This window comes from Lagenorhynchus albirostris, chromosome 11, assembly GCF_949774975.1.
Source record: "Lagenorhynchus albirostris chromosome 11, mLagAlb1.1, whole genome shotgun sequence".
In the NCBI taxonomy this organism is placed as follows: Eukaryota; Metazoa; Chordata; class Mammalia; order Artiodactyla; family Delphinidae; genus Lagenorhynchus; species Lagenorhynchus albirostris.
Window position 1 is genome coordinate 98533363 of NC_083105.1, and position 25539 is coordinate 98558901.

At 50.3% G+C, this 25539-nt stretch overlaps 1 protein-coding gene across 1 annotated transcript in view; it reads left to right on the plus strand.

The window, feature by feature from the left end:
- The window catches only part of ANO2 (anoctamin 2), a 334695-nt gene that overhangs the window by 57891 nt on the left and 251265 nt on the right, over positions 1–25539 (plus strand). Inside the window, exon 4 of the mRNA XM_060167142.1 lies at positions 16123–16221. Within this exon, the coding sequence (XP_060023125.1) occupies positions 16123–16221 (99 nt within the window). The remainder of the gene's footprint in view (positions 1–16122; positions 16222–25539) is intronic.

The following is a 25539-nucleotide window of genomic DNA, read 5'->3' on the forward strand; positions in this document are numbered from 1 at the left end:
CGTGTTGGGGGAAAGGCCGAAGAGCTGCCAGAGAGGATGCTTTGTCAGCCCGTCCCTCATCCACGGAATGTGCTCCGCCCGCCTCCTTCACGCTTCCAGTGGACTCCCTGGGTTCCCCTGGGTGCTGGGCCGGCTCCAGCCCAAATCCCCCAGCGAGGCGGGGACGGCGGGGACATGGACGGGGAGGGGAATGCGGTGCAGAGCCAGGTGGACAGTGTTTGCCCACAGAGTCCGGCAAATGATGGACACTGTTTGCCGTCTGCACGGCAGCCCCGAAGCTGTCCGGAGTCGGAGGCTTAGCTGGTCCCGCAGGAGAGCTGGAGGATGACACAGGCCAGAGTTCAAGAGCCGGGGACACCAGGTGTCCTGAGGGCGAGAAAGAAAGGGGGCTGCGTTAGGCACTTCCGGGCGCAGTTACTGAGTGCTGACCCTGCAGGGCCCCTCGCTTTCAGCCCTGTTCCTGGCCTCATTTATCTACAGTAGCATGGAAATGCGACACTTATAGGAGCCTCACTGACCAGCCCAGGTTACCAAACATTGAAAAAGAAAAAAAGGCCCCAGTGCAAAACCTGTCACGGAAGAAAACACATGGTGTGCACCTGCCACGTGGGCACCGTGGACAGTGTCCCCACACCTCCTCACATCGGCTGTTCACGGTGGCCCCGTGAAGGGCGGCATCTCCCCCATTCCATGGACCAGGGCTCAGAGAGGTGAAATAGCCGCCAAGGTCATACAAGGTCATAAGAAAAATCCTAGGGCTGTCTGGTTCCGGATCCTGTTTTTTTGTTTGTTTGTTTTCGTTATACCAGCCTCCTCCTGGGACCAGGGGCACCTTCTTTTCCTAAGAAAAAGACTATTTAGGAAGCTTGTCCAGAGTCCTGGCAGGACTGGCCCTCTTTGTGGGCAGAACTGGGGGTTTGGGTAGCATGATTCTTAACAAAATTGAGCTATAGTTCTTGTGCTGTGAGATCCACCCTTCTGAAGTGTGGAGTCCAGTGTTCACACTCACCGAGCTGTGCAGCCCTCACCCAGGCGGTGTGATGTGAGCTTCTTCAGAAAGGCCCCTGGACCTGCACCCCCTCCCCCATCAGCCTCCTTGTACGCTGAGGTCTGCTGTGAGTCGCTGGTCGGGTACAGCCTTCCAAGTCGCTGTCTCGGTTCAGCTGGTGGAATCAGACCTTCACTGGCCTGTTATGCCTCAGAAGGGTGGCCTTGTCATAGATGGACAGACTTGTCACTTGGAAGTCCCTGCATGTGGGCACCTGAGTTTAGACTATGAGCTTCCTGAGGACATCCCAGGGCCTCCATTAGTTGGAAAGGATGTGGGTTCAGTGCTGTGTGAGAGTCAGCACGTAGGAATGCCCAGGTCACAGACCCTTCAGAGCAAGGCCAGAGGCAGGTGGGAGGAGCCTAGGGAGAGCGCTCAGAAACAGCCGGCTCCCAGGACGAGGAGAACTGAAAACACATTTTCCCCTTGTCTCACTTACCTGGACCTGGTTAGAGCTGGCTGCCATCCCGGGACTAGTTTGTGGACTGCTCCTCTGATTCTCTTGGTGGGAGAATGGACAAAAAGAGCTTAGAAGACGCTGCATCTCCAGATTTCTCTGGCCTCAGAGACAGTCATGAGGCTCCCTGAGCACGTCCTGTGTGGGAGGCCTGGGAAGGATTCTAAGTGGGTTATGCTGGCCTTTGCAGCAGCCAGGGGCTCCTTGTGTGCTGGGACTTCAGGAGACCTGGATTCTTCCACTGCCCTCTGGTAGGTTTCTGCCATTCCTCCGTTGGTTCCATCGGTCCTGGTGGACTGTGTAGACTGCTTACTCCACTCCAGGTGCTAATGCTTGAACAAGACGGGCCAGTCTTTAAGACGTCATCCTTCTGCTTGATCTTTTAAAAAATATAGATGTCCCTGGGGGGGGGGTCTGCTTTGGCTTACTCGTCATTTACAACCCATGTGGATGACTTTTTCAGATTACATTCTTGAGAGCAAGTTTTGCTTTGGGGCCGTGGAAAGGACACTAAGTGGTGCTGCCCCCTTTCTCTCTGGCCCTTTTCCTGTGGATCAGCATCCGGGGTTAAGACTGGGGCCACAGCCAGCCCGTATGGTATCTTCATGCCAGTTGGAAAAAAGGCTGTCTTCCTCAAGATGCTTTCCTTCCATTTTTGGAAAATTGTCTTAATATGATGGTTTTATTTGATCAAAACTTTACTGCCATCACTAGAAAGCTGACCTAGTAAATAATGTGACTTTAAGATATCTTCTTTATGGTTGGTGCCCCCTTACTGTAGCATCTTTGTGCAGTGCGTGACCTGCACAACTGCACGTGGCCACCTTGGTTAGGATAAGCACTTGGTTAGGATAGTTACCCTTCTTGCTGGCTGGGACCTGCTGCATTTCTCATCCAGCAGAGTGGTGTCTCCCCCTGAGTAGGGCCTTCGATCCTTTCAAGGTTTAGAGTACGAGGACAGGGATGGGAGGCTTGGGGAAAGGAGACAAGAAGAAACACGGTTCTACCTAGATGGTGTAAGTCTCTGTGACTCCCGGGTTTTCCCAGGAGGGTGGGAGCTTCACAGCCTGTCAAATTACATTTGCAGTAGACGGACGGAAAGGCCAGTTCTTGAATCTAAAATGCTAAGAGGATTCCTGCCCTTTGTGAAGTCAAAGGATCTCCCAGTGGGGCTGGGCTTTCTGAGCTCAGCCTGTCATTTTATAGGTTAGCATAAGCCGGGCCCAGGGAGGCACAGGTGTGGCACCCAAGGCGCAGATGGGAAGTGGGCACAGGGCCTGGGACTCTGTGTCGCCAACTTGCCCCTTGTCTGCCCCACCCCCCCTTGGGGGCTGAGTGATGCTCGGATAGTGTGGGTCCGAGGAGCGGGAAAGGCCGTGGGCTCTCTCTCCAGGGACCTCTCAGAATCGTGAGTGTCCTGTGGGCTTGGGTTCTAAGGAATCTGCTTTGCGTAGAAGGCACTCGAAAAACACCTCCGTCCTGGCTGCTCCCAGGGAGATTTTCCAGCACTTTTGACGTTTACTTCCCCTCCTGTTGTTCCTGATGCCAAAGGAGACTGAGCTTCAAAGCAAGTGTTCGGTGTTGGCTTCCTTCATCCCTTAAAACACACACGTTTGATGAGAATTCATGGGTTTAGGGGGGCTCCTGCCCTTCTCCATGGGGGCTTGACTTGGCAGTGGTCCCAGCAGCAGTGAGGTTTCTCTGCAGGGCCAGCGTTATACCTTCTTCTCCCAATTGCTGTTGATCCTGGTTGTTGGTTATGAAGTCTTCATGTGAAAGGAGGCGGGCACCCCAGGGAGACCACTGGAGCCTTGGAGAAGCCACTCCCCGCATTGTGGTGACGTCAGAAGAGTCGCTGTCACACGAGGCGGTGGGGCACGTGCCTCATCGTGTGGCACATGCCACACGCGTCCTTTGTCCTCCGGCTCCAGGACCCTGTACAGCATCTGGTTTGTGTTCTGACCCGCAAAGTGTTAAACAGACAACATGCATTGACTCGGGGGCACCGTGTGCTAAGCATCACGCCAGCGTCAGGGGCGTAGAGATGAAGACGGAGACGCCTCAGATGTGATCTTGAACCACGAGGGCTTGCAGACAGAAATCCTCCTCTTTCCTGTGTTGCTGGAGATGATGCAGACCCTCCTTTCTGTTGAAAGCCTCCCCCGGACTTAGCGCTGATGCCGGGAGGAACCTGGTGAGCTGCAGAGCCAGAGCGTTTTCCCCCAGGGGGCTGAGAGTCTGGTGGAGACTGGGGAGTCAGCTGTGGAAAAAGGATGCCCACCAAACATGGGGCCACTTGTCACAGATGAGTGACAGGTGAGCAGTCCAGGAGGGCTTCCTGGAGGAGGTGTGAATGGAGGCTCACCTTGGAGAGTGCTGCTCAGCCCTGCCGCCTGGGCCCCGGGCCTGAGTCAGCCACTGCTGCACGTGCCCCATCTGGTCTCACCTGCAGGCTTGGAGCTCGGCTTGCTGCTGCTCACACTTCCACTTGCCACCTGCCTTTCACCTACCCCAAGCCCTCAGCGCCTCAGGCTTTTCCCAGCTTCCCTCTCCTCCCCCCAGCCCGGGTCGATGTTTCTGATTATTCCCCTCAGTTAGAGTTACTTGCATTCTTCTGCATCGACTCTCATTTTGTTATTTCCTGTCCCATATTTTCTAAACTCCCTAGGTCCCTTCTCGTTTATTTCCCCATCCTCTCTGGTGCTGTTCGCAGCACTGCCCGTTTTGTTATCATCTGCAGATTTAATTAGCGTGGTTGATGACCCTTTTCTTCCAGACCCGGGGCCGTGGGGAGGGGCGGGTGGCCTCCAGCAGGGCTGGCTCCGCGAGGTGTGTGTGCAGAGACTTGCGGTCGAAAAGCCTGTTTTGGCCACGTAGAGGGGATGTGTTCCAAACTGGGCTCTTGGCTCAGAGAGGGAAAAAAGTGCCCCGGGAGCCAGGTTTTTCTGGGAAAGAAGGGAGGATCCTGGAAACTGGATTGCACAAACCCCCTCGATTCACATTCCTCTGGCCAGAGGACTCCGCTTGCAGAATCCAGTTATTATCGGCCGGAGCACCTGCTTATCCTGAGCCGGGCACCGGGCGAGGTGCCTTTCTCATCTTCTTGCTAATCTTCACAAGCACGCTGTGGGCCCCCTGTGGCTTCTGGGTTATTATTTTTCTCTTTTACCTAAAAGGAAACTGAGTCTCAGAGAGGCCGCTTCACATACCCATGATCGCACAGCGGGTAGATGGCAGAGCGGGGAGTTGAAGCTGAGCCTCTCTGGGCTCTTCCTTCAACGCCCTCTGCTTCTCAGGGACCCCATCTGCTTTACCCCCGGCCTCCAGACCACTCTGGGCTGATGGACTATCTTCATGGTACCCTTGGCAGATGGGCCAAATTCTGGATCTCTTTGGGAGCCCACACAACAAGCAGCTTCTCTCTTCTTGTTTTCTCATCACCGTCGATGGGTCTTTTCCTGAGTGTCCCCGATCAGTGCATCTGTGTCGAGCCAAGATCTAGGTTTTAGTTAATCGAGTAGCCTTTACTCATGAGCCGACTTCTCTAAGCTCTACCTTAATATCTTTCAAGGCTGAGTCTGGTGGGGAGGGGGGCGGGGACAGGTGTGATAGTCGCTAACTCCGGCGTTTAGGTCAGGTCTGAAGTTCTGTAGGCAGCACAGGGGTTTCAGCGCCCTCTCTCTGAGCTGCAGAGCAGTGATTCCTGATGGAGCATTTTCCTCAGGGAGGATCATTTTTCCTTGGGTGGGACTTCCCAGTACCGTGAAGCACGTTTGGCATCCTTCCCTCCATCCACTAAAGGGTAGTGATGCTACCCGGTCATTGGGACAAAGAAGCTCCCACCCATTTCCTAAGGGGATGGTACAACTCCTGTGGTTTGCACAGCAGAGACACAGAGAACATCTCAGGGCCAACCAAGTGGGGGTGGGCAGGTGGAGCTCTGGCCTCCAAAGGGCAACGCGGGTAGCCCCCTGCAATATTTGGTGGGAAGAAAGGGTTCTTTGGCCGAAGAAAGCTTGTAACTAGGTTGCAGAAGATTTTACAGCTTCTTTGTACTTGTTCAAAGTCTGCCTCCCTGTATGAGACCTCAGTTACGAAGGGTTAATGACCCCGAGAAGGAGTCGTCCGAGCCATGCCTTCAAGAAACCTGCTTCCTCTGACCTGGAGGAGGTCACAGCAGCACTGAGAGGCTTCTCCTTTATTCTGCTGACCATGGCCTAGACCAACCCCAGAGCAGATGGACAGTCACTGCCTGTCTGCTGCACTTCTTGGTCTTGCTAGAAGGTGGGAAGTGTTCCCTACTCCATTGAGTAGGTGAAGGAGGAGGGCATTCTCTCAGGGTTCCCTGATGGGGGGGACTTCCATTATTCTTTATCCTGGCAAAGGTATAATGAATCCAGGGGAGTGCACAGGGCTGACCCACAAGGTCACTATTGTGAGCTTCACGGGCAACAGCAGCATTGTGGGTGGTGTGTCCAGCACGGGCTGCATCTCAGCCCATCTGCGCTCCACTTCTGCAGCCTCATCCCACTCCTCTTGGTGCCACCCACAGCCTTCTGCACATGGAAATCCCATCACGGTGTTCGAAGTACCACTCAGGTTCCCTCTCCTCCAGGAAATCCTTTCTGGCTCCTCCAGCCTGGAGTCAGCTCTTCCACGGGTTTCTTCTGTCCTTGAGAACTCCTGGTCGCATCGACAGAAAACCCAACTCAACTGGTTTAAGCAACAAAGGAAATTTGTAAGCTCATGTAATCAGAAAGCCCATACGTAGGTCTGGTGAGGACTAATCTAGCAGCTCAAATGAGGTTCCCAAGGACCCCCTGTTTCTCCATCTTTCTGCTCAGCCTTTTGCAGGGTCCACTCCATCCTCTACTTGCTCAGTGGTCCCTTGGCTGACCCAGGGCTTCCGTCGACTGCCACTCTTCTCCCCAGAGTTCTGGCAGAAAGAGAAAGCTGCTTCGTCCCGAAACCCTAGCCAACATTTCCTCACATCTTATAGGTTCCGGTTGCATTACAAACATATTCCAGAACTAGTTGTTGTGGCCAGGGGGATGGGTATGCCGATGGGCTCAAGCTAATTGGTCTGATTCCTGGAGTTGACGGTGGGGTCAGTTCTACTGAAAACATATGGCTGAGATCCGGGAAGAGTATTTCTCTGGGCGCAAAATCTAGCAATTATTGATGAGTGAAAGGGGAAACGGCCAACAAATGAGCATTGACTAGTCGTCCTGTCCATTTGGACATTAATCACCCCGGTCACGATGTTATTCATCCGTCTTGTGCGTTAGATATCATTTATCTGGTTTTTAAGGAGACCGGGAGCCGCAGGATGGCTTGTATTTCTTCTGCGTGCCCTTAACTCTTAGCATATTGCTGGTCACACAGTTGTTACCCGCTAAATACTTGTCGAATTGAAATACGATGGGGTGATTGAATAGTAGGAAACGGTGGAGATATTCCTTAGGGGAGAGGTGAGTCACTGCTCAGACAAGGCAAGGGCACATCTTTTGGAGGGAAGGCGAGGGGAGTTAATGACTGAGAGCATGAAGGTTTTATAGAAGTGTCTTGAGGAGGGAAGACAAGTATCTGAATCAACACATCACACAAGTTTTGAATTAGGAGGAATACGAGGGAGATGGGTACTTTGAAAGGTAATGTGATGGGCTTTTAAACTCCTGGAAATGCTTTTCTCTGAGTGGGACATTTATTACACGGGCCAAAGGAATGCAGGTCCGGAAGGAGGTACTGGGCATTCCTGCCCAGAGGTTTTGCTGGCTGTTGAATTTAGTGGTGCTCACTGGTGATCCGTAGGGAGACTATGATTTATTGTCTAATCTGGGACATTTTCGGTAACACTAAAATGCTGCACTGGATAGAATGATGAGGCAGAAGACATGACCTGGGACTGTCCCAGCCCAGCCAGGACCGGTGAGTCATCTTTGGTCCAGGTCTCTATCGGCGGCCCAGCTAGGCGACCCTCTGCCCCTGCTCTGCAGCTGCCTTTCACCTCTCTGGGCTTTGACATGCTTGCAGTGTCCTGGTGGGGTGAGAGGTTGCTGAGAGCTGCTATCTGCAGCATCTGATTCCGCTTGGGAGATGTCGACTGTCCAAAGTAGTTCTCGTGTGACGAATAGGAAAGGGCGGCATTTTCCTCCGGTCTTTCCTCCGGTTTATCTGTGACCTTTTCCCCTGTTTGGGGCTGGGCCTCTGCGCTTGGGGCCTGGTCTTGGGAGAGGCCCCGTTCTTTCTGCCAACATCTTCAGGGCTTATGGGTTTTTATCCTCTCCTGTGGTAGAAGTTGGGTCTCTGGCTCCTGGATTCCGTTCCGCCTGTTACTTCCCACATTCTAAATTCCCAAGGGAAACATTCTCCTTTAACTTCACTTGGGGGTGTTCGGGGAAGCCAGGGACTATTGCCACGGTGGGCTCAGCTCTGATGTCTCTCAAGTGGGATCCAAGGAGCGTGGTCGCATCCCTGTGGAGGTCAAGGGCATGTGCCCTGTGGCCCAAGGGGCAGCAGGATGCTCTGCACTTTGAGTCCCAGGGCAGAGATTTGGCACGGGCTGCCCTTGACCTTGCTCTTAAAAGAATCCTTTCATACACAGCTTAGAGTTTGCAGAACACTTCCCTGTGTATCATCTCATTTGATTCTGTTACCATAGAGTCAGTATTAGCTTTTGAATACCTATTTATTAATTAAAAGCTAACAGTATATATTTTAAGTAAATAAAATGTTTATGTAACGTAAATAAACACATTTTATATGTTATAAATGACATTTTATATGTTATAAATAACACATTTTAATGAAAAGTAATATTTTTCAAAAGAAAAAAATGGTGAGAAATGTGGCACTGTTTTACATTTTTGCAAGTCTTTATTCCCTAGCCTTATTGAGGTATATTTGATGTATAATAAACTGTACCTATTTAAAATGATCTGATCTGTTGAGCTTGGGCATATGTACGAACCCCTGAAGCCATCATCATACTCAAGGCAATGAGTATATCTACCACCCTTGGAAGATTCCACGGGGCCCTCATACAGTCCCTCCTTCTCTCCTCCGGGTGGTGTTACTATTAATCATTTCAACTATTTTAACATTGCCTATGAGTTTCAAGAGCTTTGGTGACTCGCCAAAAATGGTATGGCTGGGAAGTGACAGAGCTGGGGCCCAGGACCCAGTCAGTCTTCAAACCCTAATACCCATGGCCTTCCCATGACCAGTCTGTCCCATAACAATGGTGAAGATTTCCCCCATTTTCTTCTGTGGGTTTTTGAAGTGGAAAGAAGCCCAGGGAACACTTAATCCCACTCTGTTGCTGACTCCCCATGAGGTCCCCATCCTTCCAGAGTGCTGGGCTGCCCTGGGGGCCCCTGTGGGTCAGGGATTAGGCGGGGAGCTGGCTGTCTCAGCCCTTGGTGTATCGGAGGGTCTGACTCCTTAATTTTTGCTGGGTTCCCTCCTCCCCAGTTTTTCACCTGGGCTTGAGAAGAGGTTTCCTGGGTGCCCACTGTGGGGAGTACAGTGATGTGCGTTGCACAGTTTAAAGACTGTGCTACCAGGTCCAGAGGTCATCTCTTCTGGGCGCCTGTCCATGTTGGTAGCACAGAAGGCCATCCCCCACTTCCAGGAACTTTTGGTGACAGCTGTTTCCTTTGACAAAATCATGACAAGAGTGGGTGGCTGAGTTTCCATCGCCGTAGGACCCTGGCTGGGTTGTCCCCAGTCTTTGCTTGGGAAGGAGAAGCCTTTTCTATAAGAGCAGTCTTGCTACTGGTACTTTTTTGGGGGGCGGGGGTGGTCCCTGGGGCAGGGTTCGGTGGGCCTTTGGCCCTGGCCTCCGTCTTTGCTGATCACTCACCCATCCTCCCCTTGGCCCGGGGAGGAGAGGGTTGGAGAGGAGGGTCATCTGGGGCCTCCCGGGAAAGCAGGTTTTCACCTCTTCCTCCTCCAGGTCTTCCCTGCACTTAGTTCCAGGCCACTGTGTCTCCGGGTGGCCCCGGCAGACCCTGCTCCCGGACCATGGGCTGGAGGTTCCTGAAGGAAGTTAAGACTTTGGTCTTAACGATGGCACAGGTAGACCAGGGTGTTCCTCCATGGGGCCGTTGTGAGGACCTTCTCATTTTCTGCTCTGATTTCCTGCTCTCAGGGCTACACCCCACACTCCTCCTTAGTCTGCCCCAGCCACAGTCTCAGTACCGCCTGGTGTAAGTCCTCCAGCCGCGTGGACGTCAGCCTCGGTGATCTGAGAACGTGGGAGCCCCTGCGGTTTCGTCTCACCCTCCCCATGGGACCGCATGCCCTTGTCCCTTGCGGGTCCGAGGTGACCCAGGTTGGTGATAATCTGGGAGGCGTCTGCCCCCCTTGGTCCCTCTCCATCATCTCCCTGCCCCCGCCCCGCCCCTGGCAGCCCGCTCCGGGCTGCAGCTGGTGTTCTCACGGCAGGCTGGGCCCAGAGCACACGCAGGCGTCAGGGTCAGCACCGGGCTGGCTTGGCCGGGCTGCGGGGAAGGAGGCTCATGGAGTATCGGGTTCCGGCGTTGGGCGGGGACTGCCTCCCATTCACTCTCGTCTCTCCGGAGGGGGGACGTGGTCTGGTGAAGCCACACGCGATCTTTGGAAGACAACGAGACATGAACCATACGGAAAATCTCACCAGGAGTGCGCGGCCTCCGGTCCCTGACAAGGGCTTTGAGCAGTGGCTGCAGCTCTAGGGAGAGGTGTGTGGGAGCGTGGCTGCCCCCACGCCCAGTCCCCTGTCCCCCATCTGCTTAATCTCCCGTGTGTGGGGCATAGCGCTGCCCTGGACGGGTTGGGAGCCCGCAGGGACGTGTGACGCTATCCCTCACAGGCACCATGGCATGGACCCTGAGGTCAGGAGGCCTGGATTCCATTCCTGGCTCTGCTCCTAACTAGCTGTGTGTGCATAACCCAGCCGCTCGGCCTCCTGAGCTCCGAGGTCTTCATCTGCTGCTTGAGAAAGATGTGAAGTGTCGCTGGAGGGCTCTTCAACTCCAGCATCCTTTGGCCAAGTCAGTTCCTCTTCAGAAATGCACCGTGGTCGTCAGCTGGCCCTGCTTTGAGCCGTCAGCATGGGGGTGTTGAATGGTACGCGGAAGTCTGATGCCTGGAAGATAAAGAGACCCACGACTTCTACATTTGAAGCGTCCTTTATTCTTCAGAGCATCCCCGATTCTTCTCCTTAAGGCGGCAACACCCTTACGAGCCTATAAGGCAGAGAGGTTCCAGGTACGTCCAGCTCCAGTTCAGTTCAGGCTGTTTTGTGAACACCAGGATGAGCTCATGCTGATGCAGTAGACCTCTAGGGATGGGAGCAGTGCCCTGAAGATGCAGTGAGGACCCCAGGGCTACTGAGAAGAACAGAGACGACCTCCCGCGAGGTTTTTATATAAGGTTCCCGGTCAGGTGGAAACTTGAACAACTTTAATTGTGGGCGTAAGACGAAGATTCAGAAATGACACTTAAGGGTAGCCAAGTTTTAGAAATTGGTCACAGGATCTGAACAGAACCGATGAAATCTGTGCGTGTGTATGGAAGTTGTAAGACGTAGTTACTGAGCATTTACTGTGTGCCAGGGGCAGTGGCTGCTGAGGGCAAAGCAGTCAGCAGGACAGACGCAGTCTTTGTCTGCATGGAGCTTAGGTCTGGCCAGGAAGCCAGGCATTAGACACCTGCTTACAGTGAGTGCAGGAGTGGTCAGTGCTAGGAAGGAGGGGGATGGGAGCTGTGCGGGTAAGAGGGGGACCACGCAAAACTCGGGGCTCAGGGAAGCCTGCCCCGAGCAGGTTCTGAACTGAGAAGCTGGCTGGACCAGTTGGAAACCAGTGAGAAGGGCTGTGTGTCTGGAGTCCAGGGAGGGCGGGAGGGGCTGGTGCCTTAGAGAACATGCGTGTGATCAGGTCTGCTGTTGGGTCAACTTGAGCGGAGAAGGGAGGAAGGGAGAGACTGGCGGATGAGTTAGGGCACGGGCTCAAGATGGGGACCTGACTCTGCCTCTTGTGAACTCAGGTTTCCGTTGGTTTACTTAGTGGTGAAGGAAACCAGCTGACACACCTTGAAAGACACTGAAAGAGCTGAGAGTCAGGTGATGGTTGAGGACTATCATCTCCTCTGACCAGAGCACTGACAGCCTCCTCTTGGGTGCTTCCTCCTGATACCTAGGAACCGGAGAAACAGAATTTGTAGGGTTTTATGAACATGGAATCATGGGGAAAAGAGGTATGTAGTTTTGTGAGCTGTTTCAGTTGTGCTGGAGGGACGTTCCTGCCCCATCGTGTATCTCACGTTTGTTAGCCCTGGGGTAGAGCATCCCCAAGATAGAAGGGTTTGTGCTTTCTTAGAGAAACCTTCGCGCACTGGCTCTCCTTTCTCTGACGACCAGAACCAAATCATACGTTTCAGCTCATTTTACATGAACTTAAATTGTAGTTGCTTGATGAGATTTGGAGCCCCTCCACTCGCCCTGATTACTTAGTTATGAAACCTCTTTTAGGGATGGATTATATGCTCTCATGCCTAGTCTCTTCTACTTCGTGTTAAATTTTGTGTTGGTTTCGGAAAACAATGCCTTCTGACCGTGTCCTCAAATTCTAGAGATGAATCATACTTGGAACCCATGGATTTCTTTAGGTCCATGGGACATTCTGAAAATCCTATAGATAAAAAACACTTCAAGGCAGTAAACAAACCAAGATTTTAATCTAACAGGAACGGTTTTCCCCAAGTCTTTTCTATCAGTTGCAGGAGTTCTGTGAAGACCTACTCTGTGTCCAGCCTGTGCCAGGTGCTTGAGGGACACAAACGAAGTGTCAGGTACTGTCCCTGTAGTCAAGAAGCCGCCATTTTCGTTGAGTAGAGCGAATCCCCATCACTGCAGTGGCTGACATCTGCTGATGGAGAAACCGAGGCTCCCTTCGTTAAGTGACTTGCCCGATGTCCTACAGCTGTAAAATCCAGGATTCAGATCCCAATCTATTCGAATCCAAATCCCAAGCTCTTTCTGTTCCCCTCCTAGGCCTAAAGGAATCCAAATCCAAGGTAGGATGGAAGTTAGCTGGGCCTGGAGAACAGGACATTTTTTTTCTATTTTAGTTCAATTTATGTTAACTTCCAATTGTTCGATTTCTGGGTTAGTAAAAAGAGCTTCCGCGTTTGGTGACGGTTCTGCTGAGGGATTTTCAAGTATTTGTTTGTTTGTTTCCGGGAGACATACATCTCGGTGTTCTTCTCATGAGAAGGTAACAATGTCGCACGGCATGAAAGAAACATGGTGACTAGATGTTAGCACCAGCGCAACTGCATTCCGGCTTTTATTTTCCTTTGAAACAAGTTCCATTTGTGCAGAATGGCGAAGCAGCATGCTTTGCTGGAGGGAACGAATGCCCCGACGTTGGGGAACAATTTTACATCAGTTTAATACACGGTTGGGCTGCAATCGATAGAGCCTCTGAAATCATAGGGGCTAAACAAGGTGGAGTTTTACCTTTCACATAAAAATCCCAGAGACAGCCCAGGGTGGCGGAGGCACTCCGTAGAGTCAGGACCCAACGTCTCTCTTGGTACTTTTCTGGCCTTGACTTTGACCTTGAGGTCTGAGGCACTTGTATTCGTGTTTCAGGCTGTAGATCCAGGGGTAGGGAAGAGGATGAAGGGGCAGAAGTAGGCCCCCGCACTTGCATCTTTGCGGGGGCCTACCAGGAGCTGCTTCACCCCCCCCCCCCACCTGTACCATATAGGCCAGGAATGAGTGTTACGGTTACACCTAACTTCAAGTGGGATGCAGTCTTCGTTCCGGAAGGCCATATGCTTAGTTAAAAAATAAAAGGAGAATGGCTCTCAGGGGACAGCTAGCAGTCTGCCACCAAGGCCACGGGTGGACCCTGGCCCTCCCAACCCCTTTCTCAAACATCTGCAGCCACTGAATGGACATTTGGTACACACTTGGGGCACCGCTTCCAGATAAAGTTAACAAAAAAGGGGTTCATCACAATTTAAAAACAAAGATGAAAGCAAATATTTAAAAATCAGTAATAGTCACGATTTCATCTTAGTGAGAGGGATGGTACTGTCTGCCATCTTTCACTGAAAACATCATTTCTGGGGCCATGATGGAGAGCTGGGGCTTCAGGTCAGCTTCACAGATGGTTTCTTTTCTTCCTCTTTCTTTTCGCTAAATCAGAAAAGCTAAAATTACCGTTAGAAGTAGCAGCAAGTGATTGATGACTCTGTCTCGTGGTCCTGGTGTTGGGGCCATAGGTGGACAGAGAAATCGGGGCAGTTTCTCAGTGAAAGCTGCTTCCAGGGTTTTGTCGGAACTATGTCCACTTGGGAGCTTGAAGGCTCCGTGTTTCATCTTAGGACTGCCTCTTAGAGTCCTCCCACCCTTTGATTCAATTTTAGTCTAAAAGGCACGTCTTTAAGTTCTGTTGCAGCCCTCGGATGTGGTTTTTAACTATGCGCAGTAAATGTCCTGTCTGTCTTTGGGACGAGAGGAGAAAACCACCACGTAGAGCACAGACTGCCTGGATTCGAATACTTTTCAAAATCATACCACCTGTGTAACTTTGGACACATTATTTGAATTTTCCCTGCCTCGATTTCCTAAACAATAAAGTGGAGAGTGATAGTACCCGTGACTATAGTACGAGCCAAAGCACACAACCTCCCTGCCCTGTCCGGGAACACGAGTCACACTCAGTGCAGATGCGTCACAGCGATGGGTATTGTTTTCAGGTATTTGTCAACTCTAGACCATCCGAGACTTTCAGACCACAGTTCAGTCTTCCTGCGAAATCCTGGTTTCTTCTTCGTGCTTCTCCCCAAAAGTCCCCGAAGTGGGGGCAGCTCCTGGACGTCTGAATTATTGAAGACATGGTAGAGTGCCTTCAGAATCAGAGAGACAGTCTTCACTTGCATTACGAGCATCATAAAATGTCTTTTCATCTTATTCATCATCTCAAAAACCCGCGTGAGCCCCGTTGTAGACAGTGCACTTTGGTGGGGAAAGCAGTCTTCTCCCTGCTACCTGGTTCTCTGCCTGGCACACGGGGGGATGTGCTCAGATGCCCCCACTGGCATCTTCAGTGCTAAACTGAGACCGAGGGCGTATCGACGGAGACCATCTGGTCTTTGCAGACGACTTTGCAGAGGATTGTCCCTGCTTTTCTGTGAGCAGCGTCACTCTTGCTGCATGCAGGGTTGGGGCCTCCTCAGTCCTGGCCTCTGTACGGCCTGCTTCACGAGATGCACAGGAAGCCAGCAAACCCGCCTTTCCCCCGTAGCGTGGGCTGCGGGGGGCGAATGCGACAAGAAACTGAGAGCGCATCTCTCTGAAGGGCACACTCACTAGGGCCCGCTGCCCACTCCGCCCTCAGCAGCTGTATCCCGATTGTCAGTGGCACTCGGGCCTGCATCACATGGGTTTCTGTGACTCCCGGCAGTCGTCGGATGAGGGGTTTTGCCATTGGCTTGTCCTGCGTCCTTTGTGAACAGTGTTTGTAACTCATTTTGCAGGTGGTTTCAGAAGCTTCACGCCAATAATGGGGCTTTTGCCCATTTTTCCTGCTTGTTTTGGTCTTTTTTCATTTAGTGACAAAATGAATTAAAGTGTTGTTTTTTTTTTTTTCCTTTGTGTGTGAGGTTTTCTTTGAAGGTGAGAAGAAACCGATGGCTTCATGTTGTCATCTGACCCGTTTTTCTAGCATGCCCTGTGCCCCGGGCCAGATGGGCTGCAGAGTCAGTGAAACCTAATTTTCAGATATTCGTCGCTGTGTTTCCTTTCCTTACTTTCCATTTTTGGGTGAAATCAGTGCACTCACAGAACGACTTGTCCTGGGACCTAGATTCAGAGCTGTATTCACACGGAGCCCTGCCCAAGATTTATGTTTACGATATTATACGGAGTTGTGCCATTTACATGATTAGTTATGTCATTACTTTTAGGCTCAGATGATCCACTTTTGTGATTTGGGCTATGACACAGCGAAATAGTAGAACAAAAATACAAACTTAACAGTGAAAATATCTGTATGGAGACAGGTTCCAGACTGTTCACTGAATCCAGCAGAGGTAAACTGACTAACCGCTGTAACTACTAAATATAAAATAGGTGATGAGAATATACCGTTCAGCACAGGGAATTATACCCATTATCCTGTAACAACCGATACTGGAATATAATCTACGTAAGTACCGAATCGCTATGCTGTGTACCTGAAGCTAACACAATATTATAAATCAGCTATACTTCAATAAAAAAAAAGCGTTAATGGGATTTCTGTGAAAATTATAATTGCTTGCATTGCAAATCTCTGAACACAATTGTTTTAACTCCCCTTTTCCTCTAAAGTCACCAAAGCTCCAGGGAGCACACTTTGGGAACCTTTCCCTACTCTGGATGAGAGCATTTCTAGACCAGAAGTGGTGAATGGGGTATGGGTGGGAGGGGGCTGGCCCTGGGTGAGGTATAAAGAGAACAAAACCCAGAAACTGAAGAAACAACAGGTCTGGGCTTCTTGTTTGGGAGAGTTGGGGAATCAGGAATTTAAGCTATGTCTCCTAAGTGTTTCTCTTTCTCCTTCCTCGTCCCTTACAGAGTAAAAGCCAGGGCTCCGTCTTTGTCCGGATCCACGCCCCATGGCAAGTGCTGGCCCGAGAGGCGGAATTCTTGAAGATCAAAGTTCCCACCAAGAAAGTATGAGCATGTTTCTTTTGGGTTTGGGGCCTCCCGAGGGCTGGCTGGATGTGTGAATAGCTTCGGGAACGGGGCCAGGTGGGACCTGGGTTCTGCGGAGTTGGAATCACACTTGTCTCCCTGGGGACGCTAAGTTTGGGACAGTGGAGGAGACGAGGAAGAGATGGGAGGGGAGATCGTGTCACCTCAGAGCACCGCCAGGACGTGCTCCACGAGAAGCTCACGTTGCCCTGGTCCAGCTTCCTGATTTCTCTGTTATAGCCCCCTTCTCCCTCCCTCCCAGCATGGCCAGGCATTTCTTTAGAGCGAGCGTAGCAATGAGCGCAGACTAGCGAGCCTTGCCGACTGGGCAGGCAGCTTGCGGGGGGAATAGCGCCAGGCTTGCCATGAAGACACCTCTTCTGGTTGTGACTCTGTCACTAAGTTTGGTGTGACCGTGGGTTTCTGTGAAATGGAAGGTTATTTCTCACTCGGGTTGATCAAAGTCACCTGGGGAAAGTGTCCATCGTGCTCATGCCCGGACCCCACTGGTAATTTGATTTAGTTGGCTGGTATGGAATGAGGCTTTGGCATCAGTATTGTGAAAAAAAAAAAAATCCCCAGGAGGTTTTGATGCACATCTTGGTTGAGAGCCACACATCCAGATGATTTCTGAGGTCCTTTTCAGCCACTGGAGTCTATGTATAACTTAAAAATCCCCCAAGGAATTCCTGGGTGACAGTTTCCTTGCATAAGAAAATCCAGCAGATACCTCCAAAGATAAAAGAAATGTGTCCACAGATTCACTCTCCTTTCTTCTTACCAGGTATCTTAGGAGAAAGGGTGGTTATTGACTGATTATTTGAGGCGTCTCTAGAAAGGGCCCTGGAACAGGTGATACTCTAGTTTAACCATAAATGATCTATAGTTGATCTGTCTCTGACACACACACACACACACACACACACATATCCACATCCATCAATAGTTTACTTCCCAAGTGGTGACCTAGCTTTGCAGAGATCACGACTTCATCATTCTTACTGCCGTTTACCATAAATGTTCACCATCCCCGTCATTAACAGAACTACGTATTTGCTGCTTTCTACACAACCACTATTACCACCCACCTTCTCTCGTCACCATCTCCACTATCAGTAGCATGGTTAGAGAGAGCAGAACGTTTGGATTAGCATCACTGGCTATGTGTACACCATCTTCGCTACAGCAGATCTACTCTTCTCATCAGAAATCACTCATCAGATATCGTCATGTGTGATGCTGTGTCACGCACCCCTTATTCAAAAAGGATGAACTCTGTGGGTTCTGCCCTTATAGATCTGTTAAGGTGGATAACACACCCGTGGCAGGAGGACAAATGTCTATTGAACAGTGAACAAGCATGAGCATGAATATTGGCTACAAACACCTTGCCAGTAAAAGGTACATGTTTGGGGGCCACACGCCTGCGTGTCTTGGTTTCCCGAGGACCACGCTGTGACCTTCTCCCCTTCAGTTGCACTGCTCAGTTCTCTGTCTCCTTGTCTTTGACCCCTCACTCCCAGCGCCGCCGTCCTCAGGTGCAGGCACCGTCCTGGCTCTGGACCTCCGCCCCTCCTCTGCTGATGGTGTCCCCATTTGATGGCCACATGGCCCAAGTCAGCTATGGACGGAGGCGTCTGCTTCCCTCTGGGGGTGCCCTCACTTAACCAACCTTCCCCTTTTCTTTCTCCTGTCTTCCTTCTGCCTTCTATATATATATATATATATTTTTTTTTTTTTTTCTTCTCCTTTCTCTGGCCTATCTGAATATCTAACGTTCTCTTAATCTCTTCGGTTTATAACTTGCTTCCTATGTTTTTATCTGTGCTGGCTGATCCTTGGAAAGAAGGTGAGCAAACTTTAATGCCGCTGCTATTGCTTCTCCCCCCAGGACAGTCCTTTCTGCGGGAAATACAGAGACTTAGAGGAAGTGTGCACCCTTCCCCTCTCCGCTCTTTGTCCCTTCTTCTCCTTCGCTGCTCTTCCATCCTTCCTCGCCCTCATGCTCGTCCGTCCCTTCTTCCCTCTCCCTTCCACCTCTCTCCTGATGCCCTGATGCCATCTCCTAGCCTCCCTCTCTGTTCTTGGAACATCTGACCGCACCTCTCTCTCTGTCACCTCCTCCTCACCTTATTCACAGTCTCAGTCCCCAAGTAGTGCTGGTCACTCTGGTCTCTGCTTGTCCTTCCACAAGCTCATGCCTGCGGGAGCATAGTTTTCCTTATGTGACACATCTGCCCTCAGAGCTCGTGTGCCCCATACACTAAGCCTATTGGAACTTACCACCTATTGTTTAGGAAGTACCTGCACTTGGATTTGCAGTTGACGTGACTAGAGCAAGGACGTGTCATGACGCAGCCTTCTCTGAGTCGCCTTCCTTCTTTTGCTTTTTTGCATTTCTTTTTTTATCATTTAAATATATTTGACGTATAACCTTGTGTAAATTTTAGGTGTACAACATATTAATTTGATACACTCATAGATTGTGAGATGATTGCCGCTGTAGCCATAACTAGCCTCTCTGTCACGTTACCTAATTATCCTTTTTAGTGGCTGGAATCACTAAATTCCGGACTCTTAGCAGCTTTGATGGTTATGAGCTATTGCTGTGTATGTTCACTCTGCTGTGCATTCGATCTCTAGGGCTCATTTACTACCTGTTGCAAGTTTGGACCCTTAACTAGCGTCTGTCCTATCCCTCCACCCCCATTGCCTGGTAACTACCATTTTCTCCTTGTTTTAATAAGGTTGGCTTTTTAGATTCCACGTGTAAGTGACGTCATACAGTGCTTTTCTTCCCTTGACTCACTCACCTGGCGTAACGTGCTCCAGGTCCAGCCACGGTGCTGCAGATGTCAGGGTTTCCTTCTTTCTCAGGGCTGAATGATGTTCCATGATATGCATGTGTGTGTGTGTACTTATATATATAATACGATCTTCTTTATGCATTCATTTGTTGTTGGACCCTTTGGTTGTTTCTTCCTCTCCTTCCCTTTTATTTTGGAGGCATAGGGTGGTAGACACTGCATCAGTCGAGTCCTCGGAAGACTGGGCTTCTAGCCTGGGTTCTGCACTCACCTGCTGTGTGATTTGGGTATGTCACCTCATCTTCCGGAGCCTCAGTTTCCTCATCTGTGATGTGGGCATAGTGACAGCTGCCCTGTTTTTCTTAGAAGGTTGTTGTAACAATCCAGTTCTTGACTATGGAAACACAGGAGTTTATTACCGTGTCTGTGTTCTCAAACATTTATGTGTGTATTCTCAATTCCTAGTTCCCCAGTCACCTTCCCTCCTGACGGAATAGGCAGCCAACACTGATGGAGCTCCCAGAGGAAGGGAGTCTGTGGAGAGACCCTGAAGGGCTCAGAAACCATCAGAGCCCCCAGAGTCTACAGCCAAGGGCACAACAGGAAGAAGGCACACACCCAGACATCCCAGCACGGATTAAATACTGTGTCAAGTAGCAGCCCATTAGCACAGCACAGCACAGATTCTGTCTGGGAAAATGCTGGTCCAGGGAGCAAAGCCAGGTGGTGGCCCTGATGAGCATCAGATGTAACGGAAGGAACTTTTCCCGGTAGTGTCTAGGCCCCGGACTTCACACAGGTGGACCGTTCTGGCATCCTCTGCGGGTCAGCCGCGGGGCCCCAGATCTCCTTTGTACTCACAGACCGCAGCGGCTTGTGACTGACCTCCCAGGGGGTGTTGTAACCATGAGAGGAGGATATAACTTGGTATGCCGGGTGGGGTGCCGATTCCAGGGGCGGGTTAGACCCAGTTCCTGGGGTGAGAAAGGAGCATGGTGGTGAGGACGAGATGGGGCAGTCTGCAGGGCTAGCGCTGAGTCCAGTGGCGTTTTCCCCTCTTTTTAATGGGCTTGGGAAGTGACTACAATGGGAGTAAACCACATTCGCAGACAGCCACGTCCTGGCAGCAGGGGTGGGCGGGGAGGAAGACTGAGGCATGGGGTGGGGTCGGTCAGCATCCTCCATTCTGGTGGAGGCCGATGGAGGTTTGGATCATAACTCAGTAGGGTCCGGAGAGACCGGGAAGATGGGGAGGAAATCACAACATCAAGATCTCCAACCTGGACGAATCCACAGTAATGCGTCCAGGGACACGGAGTCCTGAGCACAGATATTAACCGTGGGCGGTGGGGGGGGGGAGTCTTGGAAGGAAGCCTTTGTTTTCCAAAAACAACAACAGGAGAGCCAGTATTTTGTGAGGGACACTCGGCATCCTTGCACAGGAAGGGGGCAGGAAGGCCTGGCCTTTGGCCCTGAGCAACCTGGGACGGTTTGAAATGGATGCTTTCTCACCTCTGTTCTTTACCAAGGTGGTCAGTATCTATGTTGATTTATCACTGACTTTTTTATATATACGAACGAGCACCCTGCCTCCGGGAGAATTGATGGGGACGAGGTAACAGAGTCCGTTCTGGTCATATTAACAAAAGCGTGTTCATCCAGCCAGAGTGCACTAATTTCGGAAGAAGGGACATGCCTGGGATGGGTGGAAATCACTTTTGTCCAGTCTGTCAAAGTTTTCGAAGCTTTGTTGATAGAATGATTGATATTACAGGGGTCACGTTTGCTGTTCCCAGGAGCCTGTAAGGACTTTAGCTTACGAGTTCTTCGCGTGCACGTAGATGCTGTTCACCTCCAGCCCGTGGTACCTTTAGGAACGCAGGCTCAGAGCTCCCCTTATCTCCCAAACAGGAGTAATGAGTGCCGTGGAGGGCTGCCGTAAGGAGAAGTGACCATGTATTTGGAGGCCTGTCGCAGAGGCGTAGCCTGTCTTACTACTGTTTTCGGTATCGTCATTCGCGTGTGATGTGTGTAGGGCGCACAGCTGGCCCGGATCGGGACTGCTCCTCCCTGCTACTTCTCTTCCCAGCAGCATCTGCAGTGTTGGGTCCAGTTCCTGAAATCTGGCCAGGCAGCCAGCAGCCCAGACGGGGACTCGCCGTAGAGGCAGGAATAGGTGGCCTCTGGGCTGCGTGCTGGAGGGCTCCTGTTTCACAGGGCGTGGGTCCTTGGGGCATCGGTAAACATAATGGCTCCAAGTGCGAGGTCTGCGACGCGGTCACGGGGAAAGCCAACAGGAAGACTGCTCAGACCCCACGGCACAGAGACGAGAGCTCAAAGGCGCCCGTTTCAAAGGGCAGAGACAGCCGGTGGGACAAGCGGAGACCTTGCTCTCCCTCCACGAATCTGGGTTATGTGATTCACATCTCAGCCTATGTCCCCAAAAAGGACTTGAGATGGATTACGACCAAAAGCATAGATACAAATGGATCATTTTGAAAGGGGACAAATAAAAAAGAATCATTAATTTGGGGGGAAGGGGGAAGTGCAGGGGAAATAATGATCATAGAAATAAGAAAATAAGGGCGATGGATGCAAGTGAGACAAATACATTCTGAGCTTCCTGGTAGCCAAGGCAGAAATGACTACGGTTTACGTAATCTGCAGAAATAAGCATCTGTTTGGTAAAATGAGGCGAACTTTTTCCTGTTGCTAAAGCATAATTTTATGTAAAGGACATGAACAATAGAAGGGACATGTTTTCAGTAAATATGAGTTTTATATAAGGTGCTGGAATGTTCTTCCTATGGCCATTTCTTAAACCGATTCTGGGCAAAAACTGAGGGTGTCGTGTTTAACTGTAGTTCAGGAAAGGTTGTACTACCAAGTCATGTAGGTAGATTTCTGCTGCGCTAACTCAATTCAGGGATAAAGCTTAGAGCAGAAATGCCATTCAGACTTTAATTTTCTCCGTGGAATCCATGTTTTGAAATATTTTTTTAATCTACTAAACTGCATTTATTAAGGAATAATTCATCTTCTCATTTCCATGAACTGAAAACATACAGAACTGCCGTTAAGCATTTTCTGATGAGTGTGAGAAAATCATTGTTACCACGTTGGACTAATATAATTCCAGTTAAAAAGCAGAGAAACGTGACATTTTAGTTAGCTCGAGTGGCCCCTTAGGAGGAAAACATTAATTCCATTAAGCTTTGTAAATTATTGGAAGTTGTTCTCAGTAACCTATTACTGGCTTTCTAGACATTCTGATCTGGTAACCATGACTTTTGCAAAAGTTGCACGGGAAGACCCTCCCCCAGATTCTGGTGCCCACCCAGCTTCAGGGGCCACTCAGCCAGGCCAGGACTCGAGCACCTCTGCCTTCTCAGTTATCCAGAGGTGAGGCTTGGATTAGTAAGGTTTCTCTAGAGAAACAGAACTAACAGGATATGTGTATGTACATATATTTTTTATATATATATATATATATATATATATTTATTTATTTATATATTTATTATGAGGAATTGGCCCAGGAGAGTATGCAGGCTGGGAGGTCCCATGGTCTGCTGCTGGCAAAGGTGGAGCCCCAGGAGAGCTGACGATGTAAGTTCCAGTCCAAATGCCAGTAGGCTCGCACCCAAGAAGAGCCAGTGTTTCGGTTTGAATCTGAAGGCAGGGAAAGGCTGATGTCCAGGTCAGCAGGCAGAAGGAGTCCCCTCTTACTTGCAGGAAGGTCAGGCTTTTTATTCTGTTCATGTCTTCAACTGATTGGATGAGGCCCACCCACATTGCAGAGGGCCGTCTTTTTCATTCAGTCTACCCATCCAGATGGTAATCTCATCGGAAAACACCCTCAAAGACACACCCAAAAGAACGTTCAACCCAATGTCTAGGCATCCCTGTGGCCCAGTCAAGCTGACACGTGAAATTAGCCATCGCAAGGCTTGTACTTTTTAAAATTTAATTTAATATTTTTTTGGCTGTGTTGGGTCTTCATTGCTGCACGCGGGCTTTCTCTAGTTGCAGTGAGCGGGGGCTACTCTTCTTTCCGGTGCATGGGCTTCTCATTGCGGTGGCTTCTCTAGTTGCAGAGCACGGGCTCTAGGCGCGTGGGCTTCAGTAGTTGTGGCACGAGGGCTCAGTAGTTGTGGCTCGCAGGCCCTAGAGCAGAGGCTCAGTCGTTGTGGCACACAGGCTTAGTTGCTCTGCGGCATATGGGATCTTCCTGGACCAGGGCTTGAACCTGTGTCCCCTGCATTGGCAGGAGGATTCTTATCCACTGTGCCACCAGGGAAGCCCAAGGCTTGTACTTTTAAGGTCTGTAATCCTCTTTGTAGTGGGTTGAGTAGTGGTGTCCAAAAATGACATGTCACAGTCCTAAGCCTGGAATTTGTGAATTTGATCTTATTTGGAAAAAGGGTCTTTGCAGATATAATTAGTTAAGGATCTCGAGAAGAGATCATCCTGGACTTCGTGGGGGGACTCAATTCCAGTGACAGGTGTCGTTATAAGAGAGATTTGAGACACACAAACACGGGGGGAGAAGGCCGTGTGAAGACAGAGGCAGAGACTGGAGCGACGTGGCCCTGAGCCGAGGAATGCCTGGGGCCCTCAGAGGCGGGGAGAGGCAAGGCGGCCTTTTCCCTCAGAGCCTTTGGAGGGAGCACAGCCCTGCCGGAATCTCGATTTCAGACTTGCGGCTTCCACGGCTGTGAGGAAGTAGAATTCCGTTGTTTGAAGCCACCCCGTTCGTGGCGGTTTCTTATGGCAGCCGTAGGGAGCAATTACCGCGTTCCTCTGGGCAGGAGAACAATAAGTAGACAGGCCTGGACCCGGTTCTCTGACAGGCTTGTTGGCTTGCTCTGCATCCCAAGAATCCACTTTGCATCTTCTGAGATTGCTTGAAATAGGCTTGCTCACTTCTTGATGCTGGGTTTTGAGGGTGTTTAGAGGAGTCTTTGTACAAGCGTCCTTCTGCATCTCCTTGGATGTCTCACGTTCCGTCCTGCTTTGATGAGATTGGAGAGTCTAGGCGAGGCTCAATTCAGCACGGATCGTGGAGGGACACTCGCTGTGGCTAAGAAGAGCTGCTTGTTCAGTTCAACAACTGTTTTTCCATTTATAGTTCTGTTTCTAAGGATGATTGTTGGTTCAAGTGAAAACTTCTGCCTTGGTAAGAGGTATCTGTAAATAAGGATGTTAGCATGTTTTAAAGCTTGAAACATTTCATAATTCTTACCTTTGACTTTGAGGAGAAAGGTTCATAAAAGCAGTCTCGATGATCCATCAGTGATCAATCAGAACAAAATATCTGAAGATGAAAAATCTTGTAACCATAGATATAAGTTGGTAAATAGATAATTAAATGAATTGAGTAAATAGATAATCAAATGAAATGAATTAAATATAGCTAATGCTTCCTATGTGCTGTGTGCTTTGGTAAGAACCTTACGTGCGTTATTTGTTTTTATCCTCACAACAGCAGCATGAAGTAGGTACTAGCTCTAGCCCCAGTTTATAGATGAGGAAACGGAGGCTCAGACAGTTTAATAAACTTATCTGAGGTCACACAGCTTCAAGGAGGTAGATCGAGGACTCAAACGCGTTTTGTCTGACTCCAAAGCCATGCTCCTACCCTCTCACTTTAGTGAAGAATCTATACCTGGGCTGGAGGTGGCATGGTCTCAAAGTATATTACTGTAGAATGATAGCCTTTTGTTTAAAAAAATTTCCATGGTCTAACAAACTGTAGAAACACTAATATTAAAATTTATCTGACCAATTAAAAGTTCTAAAAACCCTGCAGTAAAGGAAATGGTTCAGCTTTGTCCAGCCCTTTTCCTGCTGAATGCCTCTTAGTATCTTGGGAAACCAGTGGTCTGTAGAATGTACTCTGCAATAATCCTGGGCTGGAGGGAACCAGAGCTGTAGCTGTTCACACTGGTGAGTTGTGGGTGGGACTCCCCTTGCTGTCACTGCCTGTCCCCACGCATTTGTTTTCAATAGCGATGGAGCCGAGAGGCTTGGATTTACATTTGATATCTTTATGGGCTTTCTGGTGCCCGTGCTTTGATTGCCACTTAGATAGGCTGGAAAGAGCGCAGAACACGTTGACTTACACTTTTTTGTTTTCTGTAATGCTTCTTATCTTCAAAGTTCAGAAAAAAATTAATCGGTGCCACTTCCATGCCGTTGTCTCCCTGCGGAACCCGAGATGGCTCCCGGCCAACTTGCGGACATGCGCTCAGGCCTGGCAAGACCGCAGGCCCCGGGCTGTTAGCAGACAGGCCTGACTCAGGGCTCACAGACAGTGATGCCAAAAATAGGAAAACGTGTAATGGGAAATGAACTTGAATTTTTTTTTTTTTTTTTTTTTTTGCGGTACGCGGGCCTCTCACTGTTGTGGCCTCTCCCGTTGCGGAGCACAGGCTCCGGACGCGCAGGCTCAGCGGCCATGGCTCACGGGCCCAGCCGCTCCGCGGCA